We start from the raw sequence: 15,042 nt of genomic DNA on the forward strand, positions 1-15,042 counted from the left end.
GGACTGAAAAGAAGCGGTGAAGCCGGTTACATGATCTATCGCTCCACTATCCCGCAAATTGGCTTTTCTGGAGGGTTTTGCGCTGCTTTTTGGGGTGGATTGCCAGTTCTGGAGACTTTTACCCTGCTCTGTTTGGGACGGTTGCTATTTCCATCGTTTTTTTTTTTTTAACCCTACCTTTTGGGGCCACCCATCACCCGGTGCGGAGGATATATATATGTATATATTTCTTTTTTTCCCCCTTCCTTTTAGGGAAGATTTCCATTTCTGGAGAGGTTTTTTGTTTTTTTGGGGGGGGAGGGAGAAGCGTTTCCATTTCTGCCGGGTTTAATGCTGCTTTTTTGGGGGCCGACGGCCGTTTGCGGAGGGTTTCAGCGCGCCTTGCGAAGGCGGAGGGTTTCGCCGGCCGACGTTTCCCCAGCGAGCGGGGGATGCCGGCGGGACGTTGCGGATGCTCGGGGCGCCCTCGATGCCCCCGGCGCTCCTTAGCGAAACCGGGGGCCTGATTGCAAAGAACCAGGGGTTGGGGGGGGGGGAGAGACCCAAAACCGGGGTGAAACCGGGGCGGTTCGGCTACGTCTCGTCTTCCTCCATCCCCTGCCCAGGACGACGTCCCAGCTCCGCTCCGGGGATTTTCCTCGGCGATGCCGCCCGGACGCCGGCGGAACGGAGCCTGGCTCGGGAGCCGGTAAGGCGACGAACGCCCTCCCGCCCGCCCGTCCCACCGCGTTGCAAAACCCTCTCGGTTGGGGCAAAGGGCAGAACCGGGCGCCTCTCGCCCGCCCCGTCCGCCCCGGGCTGGTTCTTCTGGCAGCCGCCACCAGAAAAAAAAACAAAAAAACAAACAAAAAAAACACCCGGTCGATCCCGTGATGGTTTTTATGGTGCAGCTGGGGCAGAGTATCGCATGGGAGGGAAAGGTGAGGCGCCCGGTGCAAGGCCACGCTCAACCCATTGCTTTTCTCAAGCTTTTTAATTAGCAGCGCAGTTAATTAGCCTGGCAAGACGAAGCTTGCCGGGCTGTTTGCGCCCCAGCCTGGGCTTGATGGTAACAAAAAAAGGCTTTGTTGTTTTTTTTTTTAACTAATGAGAGCTCATTTAATGCACGGTGTTCGCACGCAGGGTTGGCGGGGGGGCGAAGGGGGGGGGGTGCGGATCCAGGTGGTCCCGGTTCGGGGTCAAGTGGTTCCCTCCTGGAAAGGGCTAAAAACGAGGCAGGTTTTCAAATAAAGTGGAGGAAAACCAAAAAGAAAAAGCGGATTTTGTAGAAGGACGTTTCTGACGGGAGCTGCGACAAAGCGAACGCAAGGAGCGCTGGTTTCCCCCTTTTCCCATGGAAAGGAGGAAAGAAGGAGACATTGAGGGTTGGATGGAGACATTGGGGGTTGGATGGAGACATTGGAGGTTGGATGGAGATGTTCAGGGTTGGCTGGAGACGTTGAGGGTTGGATGGAGACATTGGGGGTTGGCTGGAGACATTTGGGGTTGGATGGAGACGTTCGGGGTTGGATGGAGACATTGGAGGTTGGATGGAGATGTTGAAGGTTGGCTGGAGACGTTGAGGGTTGGCTGGAGATGAGGGCTGGCTGGAGACGTTGGGGGTCGGATGGATGCGTTGGGGGTTGGATGGAGATGTTCTCCTCTCCCTGCGGGAGACCCAGGCCTTGGTGAGCTCCCGCTCATCCATGTTGGGCACCCCAGGATGCCTGAACGAGCATGGTCTGCTAACAAAGATGCCTCCACGTAGATCCCATGCCGTGACCCCCAAAGCCAGGGAGGGTGGGCTGGACGGCCAGCCAGACCACCTAACCCTTCCGCTGGGGTACATCGATAGACAGAAATGGGGTGAGACAACAGAAAGCTGAATGGAGGGATGGATGGACAGGGTGGATGGATGGATGGTGGACGGATGGATACATGGATGGGTGGGTGGATGGATGGACGGATACATGGATGGATGGGTGGGTGGATGGATGGATGGATACATGGATGGATGGGTGGATGGATGGATGGATACATGGACGGATGGGTGGGTGGATGGATGGACAGATACATGGATGGATGGGTGGGTGGATGGCTGGGTGGATGCCTGGAGTGGTGGATGGATAACCTTAACCTGCTGGAAGGATAAAAAGACAAGCAGCTGGATGGATAGAGACCAGAGAAGGCTAGCTGGAGACTTAGATAGATAAATTGATGGCTGGATAGAGAGATAGACAATGAGACGGCTAATTTTAACATAATGGCTGGCTAGTTCTGCAGCCAGACCGGAGGAGCCCCAAGAAGGACGGATGGCCAACCTCAACCGATGGATGGATGGATGGATGAACAGCTGTATGGCCAGAACCTGCACCGTGGGACAGACGGGGTACAGACGGAGGGAGGGCAGAGAAGGAGGGATAGACCGCAGGACGGAGGGACGGGTATGGGTGCTGCCCACCCCGCGCCGGGGTTGGGGGAGAAAAAAGGGAAAAAAACGACACCACCACCACCAAAAAAACCCCCAAATCCCAGCGTTTGCAAGCAGATCTGCCCGCCTCCCCCCTCCTCCCCGAACCGCTGGGAAAAGGAGGAAAGAAATGGGAACCCTGTTGCGCAAAAGCAGCGGAGGCGGGGTGGGAGGCTGGCGGCGAGCCCGGACGAGGTGCGCGCTCCACCACCGCCGCTGGACCTTGGCTCCCGCGGTGCCGGCACGCCGAGTCCTCGCCATGCTGCTCCTGGCCGGCACCGCCGCGGCGGGCTTGCTGCTGCTGCTGCTGCCGGCGCTGGTGAGGCGCTTGGCGCCCTACCTGTGGGTCGACGCGGTGGCCTGCGCCTGCATGGTGCGGGCGGCTTTGCGTTGCGAGCGGCGCCTGGCCCGCCGGCCGCCCGTCACCCTCCTCGACGTCTTCCAGGAGCACGCCCGCCGCCAACCCCGGCGGCCCCTGCTCTGCTTCCAGCACCAGCTCTACACCTACGAGGACGTGGAGCGCCGCAGCTCCCGCGCCGCCCGCGCCCTGGCTCGGTACGCGGGGCTGCGCCGGGGTCAGACCGTCGCCGTCTTCCTCCCCAACGGTCCCACCTACGTCTGGACCTGGTTGGCGTTGGCCAAGCTGGGTTGCGCCATGGCCTGTCTCAACTGCAACGCCCGGGGCCGGGCGCTGCGGCACGCGCTGGCCGCCGCTCAGGCCGCCGTGATGCTCGCCAGCCCCGGTGAGTGCCGCTCCGCCGCCCGCCCGCCGGGTGCTTCTGCTCCTCCGTCTCCCCGCGTGCGCGCGTGTGCATGCTGGTGGGTTCACGCGTGGCCGGATGGTGGGTTGGGGGGGGGGGAGGTCTGCGTTTGCCCGCGTCGTTTGGCCGCGCACGTGTTTGCACGCGTCGCCGGCGGCTCTGCGTGCGCGCGGTGTCTGTGCCCGCGTTTGCAGGCGCGCGCCCGCTCTTGCGCCCGCCAGCGTCCTTGCCTGCGTGCCCCGCTGTCATTTGCACGCGCACTGCTGTTCTTTTATGCCTTTGCACGCGTGTCAGCGTTGGTGCGTGCGTTCGCGGCTGTGGCCGGGTCTGGGCGTGTGTTTGCGCGTGTTTCAGAGCACATGCATGCATTGCCGTGCTCGTCAGTGCCTGCACGTGTGCACACCCATGTTTCGGTGTCCCTGCACGCATGTTGGTGTCTGTGCATGCGCTCGCACACACGTCAGCATGCGTGCCTGCATTTGCGCCCCGGGGGGGGGGGGGTCAGCGTCCACGCGTGGATCGGCACGTGGATCGGTGCCTTTGCATGGACGTGCACACGTGTCAGCGTCCGTGCGTGTTTGCACACGTGCTCGTGCGAGCAGGCGCTTCGGTGCCGGTGCGCTCACGTATTGGCCTGGGGAGCGGTGCGGTCACGTCTGGGGTGCGGTGTCCATGTGACGGGACCGAGCAAAGCGGCGCTGCTTGCACACGGCTGCGAGCAGGTGTGGTTTGCGTGTCCGCCCCCCCCACCCCCGCCCCGCCCCGGTCCCGCCTGTCTTTGTGTAGCCCGTTGCACACGAGCGTGCCCGGCTGGCTTTGCGTGTCCCATTGCACGTGTGCGCTCGTGGCTCTGTGTGCGTGCCCCCTCCTCGTTGCACGTGCACGTCCACATCCGCGCCGGCGGACCCCGGTGCACATACGTGTTCGTGGCTGTGCTCACACGTGCTGCTGCACACGTGTGTTCACGTAGCCCACTGCACGTGCATCCCATTGCACACACGTGTCCATGCCTGTGCTCACATACCCCATTGCATGTTACAGCTGCTCATTAGAGGGTAATGACCCTAAGCTCTAATTAGTGTTTCATCGAGGCCATGAGTTAATCATCACCAGCTGGCAGGGGCGGGCGGTCCCGGCCCCTCGCTGGGGTACAAGGTCCTTTCCTTCTTTGTGTCACGGCTGCAGGGATCACAGAATCACAGAATCGTTGAGGTTGGAAGGGACCTCTGGAGATCATCTAGTCCAACCCCCCTGCTCAGGCAGGGGCCTCTACAGCATATTGCCCGGGATCACATCCAGACGGGTTTTGAATATCTCCAGGGAAGGAGACTCCACCACCTCTCTGCGCAACCTGTTCCAGGGCTCTGTCACCCTCACAGGGAAGAAGTTTTTTTCTCAGGTTTAGGTGGAACTTCCTGTGTTTCAGTTTCTGCCCGTTGCCTCTTGTCCTGTTGCTGGGCACCACGGAGAAGACGCTGGCCTCATCCTCTTGACACTCCCCCTTCAGATACTTGTACACGTTGATGAGATCGCCTCTCAGTCTTCTCTTCTCCAGGCTGAACAGGCCCAGCTCTTGCAGTCTTTCTTCCTAGGAGAGGTGCTCCAGCCCTCTAATCCTCTTGGTAGCCCTCCACTGGACTCTCTCCAGGAGTGCCATGTCTCTCTTGTACTGAGGAGCCCAGAACTGGACACAGTACTCCAGGGGAGGCCTCCCCAGGGCTGAGGAGAGGGGCAGGATCACCTCCCTCCACCTGCTGGCAACACTCTGCCTAATGCACCCCAGGAGACCATTGGCCTTCCTGGCCACAAGGCCACACTGCTGGCTCATGCTTAACTTGTTGTCCACCAGCACTCCCAGGTCCTTCTCTGCAGAGCTCCTTTCCAGCACGTCAACCCCCAGCCTGTACTGGTGCATGGGATTATTTCTCCCTGGGTGCAGGACCCTGTGCACTTGCCTTTGTTGAACTTCAGGAGGGTCCTCTCTGCCCACCTCTCCAGCCTGTCCAGGTCCCTCGGAATGGCAGCGCAGTCTTCTGGTGTGTCAGCCTCTCCCCCCAGTTTAGTATCATCAGCAAACTTGCTGAGGGTGCACTCTGTGCCTTCCTCCAGGTCATTGATGAATATATTGAACAAGCCTGGACCCAGCACTGACCCCTGGGGGACACCACTAGCTACAGGCCTCCAGCTTGACTCTGCGCCATTCACCACAACCCTCGGAGCTCGGCCATCCAGCCAGTTCTCAATCCACCTCACTGTCCACTCATCTAGCCCACACTTCCTGAGCTTACCTAGGAGGATGGGATGGGAGACAGTGTCCAAAGCCTTGCTGAAGTCCAGGGAGACAACAGCCACTGCTCTGCCCTCATCTACCCAGCCAGTCATCCCATCATAGAAGGCTATCAGATTGGTCAAGCATGATTTCCCTTTGGTGAAGCCATGCTGACTACTCCTGATCACCTTCTTGTCCTCCACATGCTTAGTGAGGACCTCCAGGAGGAGCTGTCCCATCACCTTTCCAGGGATGGAGGTGAGGCTGACAGGCCTGTAGTTTCCTGGCTCCTCCTTCTGGCCCTTTTGGAAGACTGGGCTGACATTGGCTTTCTTCCAGTCCTCAGGCACCTCTCCTGATCTCCAGGACCTTTCCAAGAGGATGGAGAGTGGCCTAGCAATAACATCCACCAGCTCCTTCAGCACCTGTGGGTGCATCCCATCGGGGCCCATGGATTTATGGATGTCAAGTTTGCACAAAAGATCTCTCACCCGTTCCTCCTCCACCAAGGGAGAGTCTTCCTTTCTCCAGACTCTCTCTCTCTTGTCCCCAGGGTCGGGAATTCCTGAGGACTGGCCTTAGCAGTGAAGACTGAAGCAAAGGCAGCATTCAATAACTCTGCCTTCTCTATATCCTTCGTCACCAGGGCACCCGCCTCATTCAGCAGCGGGCCCATGTTTTCCCTAGTCTTCCTTTTGCTATTGATGTATTTGAAGAAGCCCTTCTTGGTGTCCTTGACATCCCTTGCCAGATTTAACTCCAAAAGGGCCTTAGCCTTCCTTGTCGCATCCCTGCATGCTCTGACAACGTCCCTGTATTCCTCCCAAGTGGCCTGTCCCCTTTTCCACATTCTGTACACTTCCTTCTTCTGCTGGAGTTTGGCCAGGAGTTCCTTGCTCATCCAGGCAGGTCTCCTGCCCGCTTTGCTCGACTTCTTACTCAGAGGGATGCACGTGTCTTGAGCCTGGAGGAAGTGACGCTTGAATATTAACCAGCTTTCTTGGACCCCTCTTCCTTCTAGGGCCCTACCCCAGGAGATTCCCCTAAGTAGGTCCCTGAAGAGGCCAAAGTTAGCTCTCCTCAAGTCCAGCGTTGCAATCCTACTTATTGCCCTGCTGCCTCCTCGTAGGACCCTCAACTCCACCATCTCATGGTCACTGCAGCCAAGGCTGCCCCCAACCTTCACATCTCCAACTAGACCTTCTTGGTTTGTTAGTACAAGGTCTAGCAATGCACCTCTCCTCGTTGGCGTCTCCACCACCTGCGTCAAGAAATTATCATCAATCCTCTGCAGGAACCTCCTCGACTGTTTGTGCCTAGCTGTGCTGTCTTGCCAACAGATGTCAGGGTGGTTGAAGTCTCCCGTGAGAACCAGGGCCTGTGATTGTGAGGCTACTTCCAGCTGTCGGTAGAAGGCCTCATCGATGACTTCCTCCTGGTCAGGTGGCCTGTAGTAAACCCCCACAACAGTGTCACCCATCTTACCCTGCCCTTTAATCCTTACCCACAGGCTCTCAACTTGCTCTTCATCCACCCCGAGGCAGAGCTCCATACATTCTAGCTGCTCCCTCACATAAAGAGCAACTCCACCACCTCGCCTTCCTGGCCTGTCTTTCCTAAAAAGCACATAGCCATCCATGACAGCATCCCAGTCATGTGAGCTATCCCACCATGTCTCTGTCACTGCAACGAGATCATGGCCCTGTGACCGCACACAGATCTCTAACTCTTCCTGTTTATTCCCCATGCTGCGCGCATCGGTGTACAGGCATTTCAGAGAGGCAATCGAGCAGGAAGGTTTCTCAGGAGAGGTACAAGAGGATCCTCCACAGCCATGTTCCCTGCTGTCTCCCCTGGCTGCATGCACCCGCTGGAGGCATCCTGACTTGAGTGGTGTTTTACTGAGTACTCCCCTTCCCCCATCTTGCCTAGTTTAAAGCCCTCCTTACCAGGCTGGCCAATCTGTTGGAGAAGACAGACACGCGTGCCCCGCTTGGTAAGGTGGATCCCATCGCTCCCCATCAGCTGTTGATCTTCAAACAGGGTCCCATGGTCATAGAAACCAAAGCCCTGTTGCCAACACCAGCGGCGCAGCCAGCTGTTAACTTGGAAAACTCGTCTACTCCTCCTCCCGCCCTTCCTCCTCACAGGCAAGATTGAGGAGAAAACGACCTGGGCTCCCAGACCCTTCACCACCATTCCCAGAGCTCTGAAGTCCTGTTTGATGGTTTCCAGTTTGCCTTTTGTGTCATTAGCACCCACATGGAAGATCAGCAGAGGGTAGTAGTCCGATGCGCGGACAAGCCTTGGCAGTCTTTCCACGACATCTCTTATTTGAGCCCCGAGGATGTGTTTTGGGGCAGGAGGCCGAAAAAACACCAAGCAGGAGGCACCTCAGAGGTGCCCGTCTGGGCTGCTCAGGGCACTCAGCTGGTCGAGGTGACCCTCTGCGGTGCCCATGTAATCAGGGCACCCATTTGGGGTCCCTGATGCACCTGTCCGGGGTGCTCGGGGCACCCATGTGGGGTGCCCATCTGATCAGGGTGCCCCTTTGGGGCATATCGTGTGCCCATCTGGGATGCCCAGGGCTCCTGAATGGGATACTTGCAGCACTGATCTGGCTCTGGTGCCCATCTAAGACCCTTGGGGTCCCTGTCTGAGATGCCCACGGCACCCATCTCATCAGGGTGCCCGTTTGGGGTGCATCACGTGCCCAGCTGGGATCCTCAGAGCACCCACCCAGGATGCCCATCTGATCAGGGTGCCCATTTGGGGTGCATCACGTGCCCAGCTGGAATCTTCAGAGCACCCACCCAGGATGCCTGGGCTGCCCATCTGATCGGGGCACCATTTGAGGTCCTCAGGACACCCGTCTGGGGTGCTTGGCCGTGCATTTGGGATTCCCGTCTGGTTGAGGCACCTCTTTGGGCTTCTTGGGAGACCTGGGACACCCACTGGATCATCCCCCCCCCCCCCCCCCCAGCTCTGGGCGGCCCAGGCCAGGTGTCCCCATGGGTGCCCCAACCATCCCCTCGCTGCCGGCTCCTGCAGATCTCCAGGCCGCCATTGAAGAGGTGCTGCCAGCCCTGCGGCAGGACGGCATTCGTGTATTCTACCTGAGTGACAAATCGCCAACGCCGGGCGTCGAGGCCCTGGGGCCCAGCATCGAGGCAGCCTCCGACGACCCGCTGCCGGCCCACCACCGTGCTGACGTCACGCCTAACTCCAAGGCCATCTACATCTTCACCTCCGGCACCACAGGTGGGATCCCAAAACCCCAGATGAGGAATTCAAGGTGCCCCCACCATGACCACCCTCCTCCTCGGTTTGGGGAAGGATGGTTCCTCCCTGGGAAACAGCACCTGGGAGGATTTGGGTGTTGTAGGGCCTGGCAGATCGCCTGGTGGGGGTTGAGCCCCCTTCATTGAGCAAGCCAGAAGGGTTGACAAGATGGTTGGGGAGGTTAGAAGGGCCTTGCGGACTCTCAGCACCATGACCATCACAGGGCCTCTTCGCCACATCCATATGAGGGTTAAAAACTTCCTAGGAGGAGATCACCACCACCATGGGCGTCTTCCCAGCTCTGTTCCTACTGGGGCAGGGGGGATGGGACATCTAGGGGCTTCCAGATCCAACCCTGGCCATTGCAGGCCCATCTGGACGAGGTTCCTCATGGCCATGTCCACGTGAAGGTTGGGCATCCTCAAGGATGGAGACCCACCATGTCCCTGGGTCTCTCCCTGGTTCTGTCCCAACCAGGACCATCTGGACCAGGTTCCTCATGGGATTCTCCCAGCATGGTCTGAGGACCAACAAAGACAGAGACCGACCATCTCCCTTGGTCTGTCCCTGGCCTTGCCCCACTGGAGACAAGACCTCCCCGGACCAACCCTGACCAAAACAGGTCTGACTCTGACCAACGCAGGTCCGTTTGGACCAGATTCCTCATGGCATAATCTCAGTAAGGCCTGAAGACCTCCAAGGACAGAGACCAACCACGTATTCACCCCCTCCCATGTGGGACACCCCACTAGGGAAGGAGTTCACCCTCACATCCCATCCCGCATCCCTGAGGCCTCATGACCCACATGGACACCTTCAGTAAGGGTTTTCCCACCAATCCCTGCCTCCCTTTTTTTTTTTTTTTTTTTTTTTTTTTTTGCCTCAGGGTTGCCCAAAGCAGCGGTGATAACGGAGAAGAAGCTGATGCTGATAGCCAACCTGCCCCGGCTGTGCGGCCTCCGGGCTGAGGACGTCATGTACACGGTGCTGCCACTGTACCACTCGGCCGCGCTGCTCATCGGGCTGGGAGGGTGCTTGGAGGTCGGTATGTACCGCGCACCCGACAGGGCCTCACCAGTGCAGGGAAGGGACCCAAGGATAGACAGAGGGAGGAACGTGTAGGAAGGGAGGAGGGAAGAGAAAGGAGAGAAAAGGTGAGAGGTGTCTGTATGGATAGAGGGGTAATGTGGGGATGGATGGATGTTTTATGGAGATAGATGACAAAAATGGGGGGATGGAGGAGAAAAGAAAAAGAGAAAAGGAAAGATATCTATATGGGTAAGTGTGCAGATGGATGGGTGGGTGGAGGGATGTTTTATGGAGAAGGAAGGATGAATGGATGGATGTTTTATGGAGCTGGATGGATGGATGCTTTATGAGGTGGACAGAAAAATGTGTGAAGACAGAAAAGGAAAGGAGGGCATGGAAAGACTTGGACAGAAAAGGAGAGGGGTGTCTGTACAGATACTGGGTAAGTGCAGGGGATAAGGGGATAGATGGGCAGACATCCATGGATATGGATAGATGGAGGAAGAAAAAAGAGAAAAAAGGGAGGAGTAAATACAGATAACGGGGAAGTGTGAGGATGGATGGATGTTTATGGAGATGGACGGATAGAGAAATGTGTCAGGAGGGAGGAGAAAAAGGAAAGAGGAGGCTTGGAGAGAAAAGAAGTAGCTACCCAGGTAAGGGGTAGGCGTGAGGATGAATAGATATTCATGGAGATGGATGGATGGATGGAAAAATGCACGAGGATAGGGGAGGAAAGAAAAAGAAGGGAACAGACTTGGAGAGAAAAGGGTAATGGCTATGCATGGGAAGAACGGGTAGACATGTTTAAGGAGGCAGAGGTATGGATGGAGAAACGTCAGGACAGAGGAAAAGAGAAAGAAGGGAAGGAGCTTTGGAGAGAAAAGGAAAGAGGTATCTAAATGAACAAATGGGTGAGTGGGGAGGCAGAGGCGCATGGAGATGGATGGATGGAGAAATATGTAAAGATGGAAGCAAGAAAAGTATCAGTATAGGTAGATGGGTGTGAGGATGGACGGATGGAGAAATGTTTAAGGACGGGGAAGAAGGAAAAGAAATGAGAGAAAAGGAGAGAGGAATATAGGTAAGGGGGGATGCATGGATGGACAGATGTTTTGGGGGACTGACGGAGAACAGAAAGAAGGAGAAAAGACGAAGGGTGTTGATGGATGGCAAGCATGGGGACAGGTGGGTGGATCGATCTTTGTAGAGCCTGGATGAATGTTTATGGAGAAATGTGTCAGGATGGAGAAGAATGAGAAAGGGTGAAAAAGAGAGAGAAAAAGGGAGGGGGAGCTGTGTAGACAGATGCGGGGATGGACGGATAAAGCTAATTTTGGTTATTGCCCCTTCTTTGAATCGATGCGGCAGTGGATGGGGAGCTCGGAGAGGGTTTCACTGGCACAGGAAGGAGAAGGGAGGTGGGGAAGGTGCACGGTCCCCATCACCCCACCGTGTCCCTGCAGGAGCCACCTGCGTCCTGCGGGTCAAGTTCTCCGCCTCCCAGTTCTGGGATGACTGCCGCCGCTACAACGTCACCGTCATCCAGTATGTGGGCGAGCTCATGCGCTACCTCTGCAACACGCCCAAGGTAACAACCCAGGCTGTGGGACAGCAGAAGGGAGGGGAATAATCCATCCTGCCGGGGCGTGAAGCTGAGACGACCCGTCCCTTCGGTGCCCCGCAGCGCCCTGGCGAGCGGGACCACAGCGTGCGCATGGCGGTGGGCAACGGCATGCGGGCGGACGTGTGGAAGGAGTTCCTCCAGCGCTTCGGGCCCATCACCATCCGGGAGTTTTACGGGGCCACCGAGGGCAACGCCGGCTTCATCAACTACACGGGGAAGATCGGCGCCGTGGGAAGGGCCAACACGTTCCTCAAGGTGAGTGAGCAGTGATTTCCTTGGGGGAGCCAATGACGTCCGTAAGGTAAGGTTGACGCGAGAGATCCCCCCATAGAGGTGGTGCATCCTCAAGGATCCCCCTCCATTGGGGTGGCCGATGCTGCCCCACTGGCATTGACTCCATTGCTCCTTTAAGACCATTTTTGGGGTGCCCCCACCATGCCATCTCCATCCTGCCTCAACAAACACCCACAGAACTGTGTGGGTTGTGTTTTTCTGCCCTTTACCTGCAACCTGCCATTGTTGTGGCTCTTGGTCCTCCACTATAGGAAAATATGGAGGATGAACTTGGCTGAACCGTTGAATATGCTTAATTAAATCTCATTTGGATATAAAGGGAGCCCAGGGTGATTAGCTTGGAGGGAAAGGAGCTGGAGAAAACAAGCCTCTGCCCAGGACGTTGGGAGTTTGGTGATTGGAGAGGATAATCCATAGGCTTTAATTTGCGGGTAACGGAGGACTGGACTCTGTTTAAAAACATCTTTTACTCGCGTTGGAAGTGTGGTGCCTGCCCCCTCACTCTTATTTATCCCACATTTCTCTTCCGCCACTGATTTCTCCCTCCTCTGCCCCGCAGATACTTGCTTCCTTTGAGCTGATCAGGTATGATGTGGAGCGGGACGAACCCATACGCGACGAGCGAGGTTTCTGCATCCGGGTCCGCCCTGGTAAGAAGGGATGAGCTTCGTGAGGGCCTTTTTTCAGGGTTGAGATGCCATCAAAGCCACCTCTTGGTGCTGATGCGCCGCATCACTGCTCTAAAACCGCTGCGGCAGGCAGCGTGCTGCTGCTGATTGCTTCTCCAGACCCTCAGAGAAATGGCGGGCACCACCTGGGGCCTGGAGGTGATGTTCCCCGGAGCCGCTGGGGTTGCCAAGTGGCCTGCAATCCTCCTTTCCCTCCCCAAAGGCGAGGCCGGGCTGTTGGTCATCAAAATCACCAAGACGACCCCTTTCCATGGCTATGCTGGAGATCCTGAGAAGACGGAGAAGAAGATCTTGAGGAACGTCTTGGTGAAAGACGATGCTTTCTTCAACAGCGGTGACCTCCTCATGATGGACCACGAAAAATTCCTCTACTTCCAGGACCGGGTGGGAGACACTTTCCGGTAACTCTCTCCCTACTCTCGTGTCGCTGTCTCAGCCAGTGGCATGGGTGCTGGGCCAGGGGCAGAAAATGCAAAAGTGGGCGCCTCCACTGAGCAGACATGAGCACCCCAATGTGCCGAAGAGGGATAGAGGCGGCGACGAGAGCGGAGGAATGTGATCTCAGCCCCAAATCCCCCCCCTCACAGCTTCCTGCCTTCTCTCCCTAGCTGGAAAGGCGAGAATGTGGCAACCACGGAGGTAGAGGCGGCACTAGCCATTGTGAACTTCATCCAGGAGGTCAACGTCTACGGGGTGTCTGTGCCAGGTGAGTATCGGGCAGTGAGAAGACGAGTGGAAATCGGTTGTCCAAAATAAGTGTCTGGCCAAATGGAAACACGACACGCTCCCATAATGGTCTAAGTGGCCACCAAGAAGGCTAAAATGGGGCTCAGTTATCCAAAATAAGTGTCCAGCATCATTCCGGTCATTTGATGTGCCCCCATAAGAGTCCAGGTGGCCACCAAGAAGGCTAAAGTGGGACTTGGATGTGCCAAATAAGCATCCTGCATCGCTTCAGGCACAGAACTCATCCCTGTGATAGTCCAAGCAGCCACCAAGAAGGCTAAAACAGGACTTGGTCACCCAAAATATGCACCCAGCATTGTTTTGGGTGCACAATGTGCCCCGTAAGGACCTAAGAGGCCACCAAGAAGGCTAAAGGAGGACTCAGTCACCACAAATAAGTGTGCCATGTTATTTTGGGCACACACCATGCCCCCATAATGGTCCGAGCAGCCACCAAGAAAACTAAAACGGGACTTGGTCACCCAAATAAGCATCCAGTATCGTTTTGGGCACGTACCGTGCCCCCGTAGTGGCCCTAGAGCCCACTGGGAACAGCCCCCAAGGTAAGCTGGAGCACAAAAGGTCCGTGCCAAGAAACCACCTCATTTTTAACGGGGAGACCTGGTCGCCGGCCAGTCCCCGACGAAGGTCGTGGCTTCCAGGGTGCGAGGGGAAGTGCGGCATGGCGGCCATCCGCCTCAAGCCCGGGATGAGCTTTGAGGGCGAGAGCCTCTACGCGCACGCCAAGGAGTGTCTGCCGAGCTACGCCACCCCCCGCTTCGTGCGGCTCCAGGTGAGGGGCCCCGGCTTCGGTCCGCGCGATGACACTGTTGGGGGCGGGATCTCACAAGACAAGAGTTTTGAGCCCTCTCCCCACTCCATTCTTCGTCATCTTGAGCCCGTATCGGCATCGGTCCCACCGTGCTAATGACATCGTTGTCAATAGCGGTGTCAGTCGCCTGTGCCAATAACAGCATCGGTCCTGCCATCCTGGTAACGGCGTCAGTAACAGTGTTGATCACTCCGTGTTGATACCAGCGTTGGTCCTGCCATGTTGGTAATGGTGTCAATCACCCCTGGTGGGATAAACCACTACATTGTATTCCGGTTATTCCGCAACACCCCTTATCGATAATGGTATCGGTCCTGCTGTGCTGATGACAGCATCAGTCACCCTCTGTTGATAACGGCATCATTCCACCATGCCAACATCCAGGCTGATAACAGCGCTAATCCCACTCTACCAGTAACAGTGTTGATCACCCTGTGCCGGTAACGGTGTCGGTCCCCACAGGATGTCCTGGAGATCACGGGGACCTTCAAGCAGCGCAAAGGCAACCTCGTCAAAGAAGGGTTTGACCCCAACGTCATCAAGGACCCGCTCTTCTTCTTGGACGAGACAAAGAAATCCTACGTGCCCTTGAGTCACAACATCTACAAGGACATCCTGGAGACAAGGCTCAAACTGTAGAGAAAGTTACTGTGCTGCAGAGGGTTCTCCATGAGGGCCCCCACGCCGGGCCCTGGGGCAGTAATTGCCTCCAGGCCATCGGTGGGACAATCTAGTGCTAATCAGGAGGGTTTTTTTGCTAACGAGGTGCTGTCCTCAGGGAATTTAGGAAGGAGCCGGGGCGTGATGAGGGCGGTGAGCTGGCTCTCGCCTTTTCCATGTTGGTTGCGGAAATTAAAGGGCTTAATTCCAGTTAATCGGGTCAGCTTTGCCCAGGTGTTGCCCCAGCAGCTCCGACGCTCTTGGTGATGCTGGAGCAGCGAGCGCCCGGCTGAAAAGGGATATCCGCCAGGGATGAACCTGAGGGTTTTTCCCTGCCTGGGTGAATCGCACCCAACGTCCTCTCTGCCGACGGACGGTAAGGGCGCTCGGGAATAAAGCTGCTTCCCGTGCAGCAAGAGCTTCT

General features: G+C 56.9%; 1 protein-coding gene across 2 annotated transcripts; it reads left to right on the forward strand.

Moving 5' to 3' along the window:
* The first annotated feature begins 556 nt into the window (after positions 1-556).
* Positions 557-14,833, forward strand: SLC27A5 (solute carrier family 27 member 5). Of its 2 annotated transcripts, XM_068923432.1 has the most exons (11): positions 2,564-2,768; positions 2,895-3,192; positions 8,531-8,740; positions 9,648-9,806; positions 11,257-11,381; positions 11,478-11,672; positions 12,271-12,361; positions 12,603-12,801; positions 13,009-13,106; positions 13,789-13,919; positions 14,421-14,833. In XM_068923432.1, the coding sequence occupies exons 1-11, from the start codon at positions 2,580-2,582 to the stop codon at positions 14,595-14,597; spliced, it is 1,872 nt and encodes a 623-aa protein (XP_068779533.1). In that variant the 5' UTR covers positions 2,564-2,579; the 3' UTR covers positions 14,598-14,833. The 2 variants fall into 2 exon arrangements, with proteins under 2 accessions (XP_068779532.1, XP_068779533.1); XM_068923431.1 differs by having other exon boundaries at positions 557-3,192.
* Positions 14,834-15,042: the final 209 nt, after the last annotated feature.

The sequence above is a fragment of the Struthio camelus genome, chromosome 34, assembly GCF_040807025.1.
Source record: "Struthio camelus isolate bStrCam1 chromosome 34, bStrCam1.hap1, whole genome shotgun sequence".
Lineage (NCBI taxonomy): Eukaryota > Metazoa > Chordata > Aves > Struthioniformes > Struthionidae > Struthio > Struthio camelus.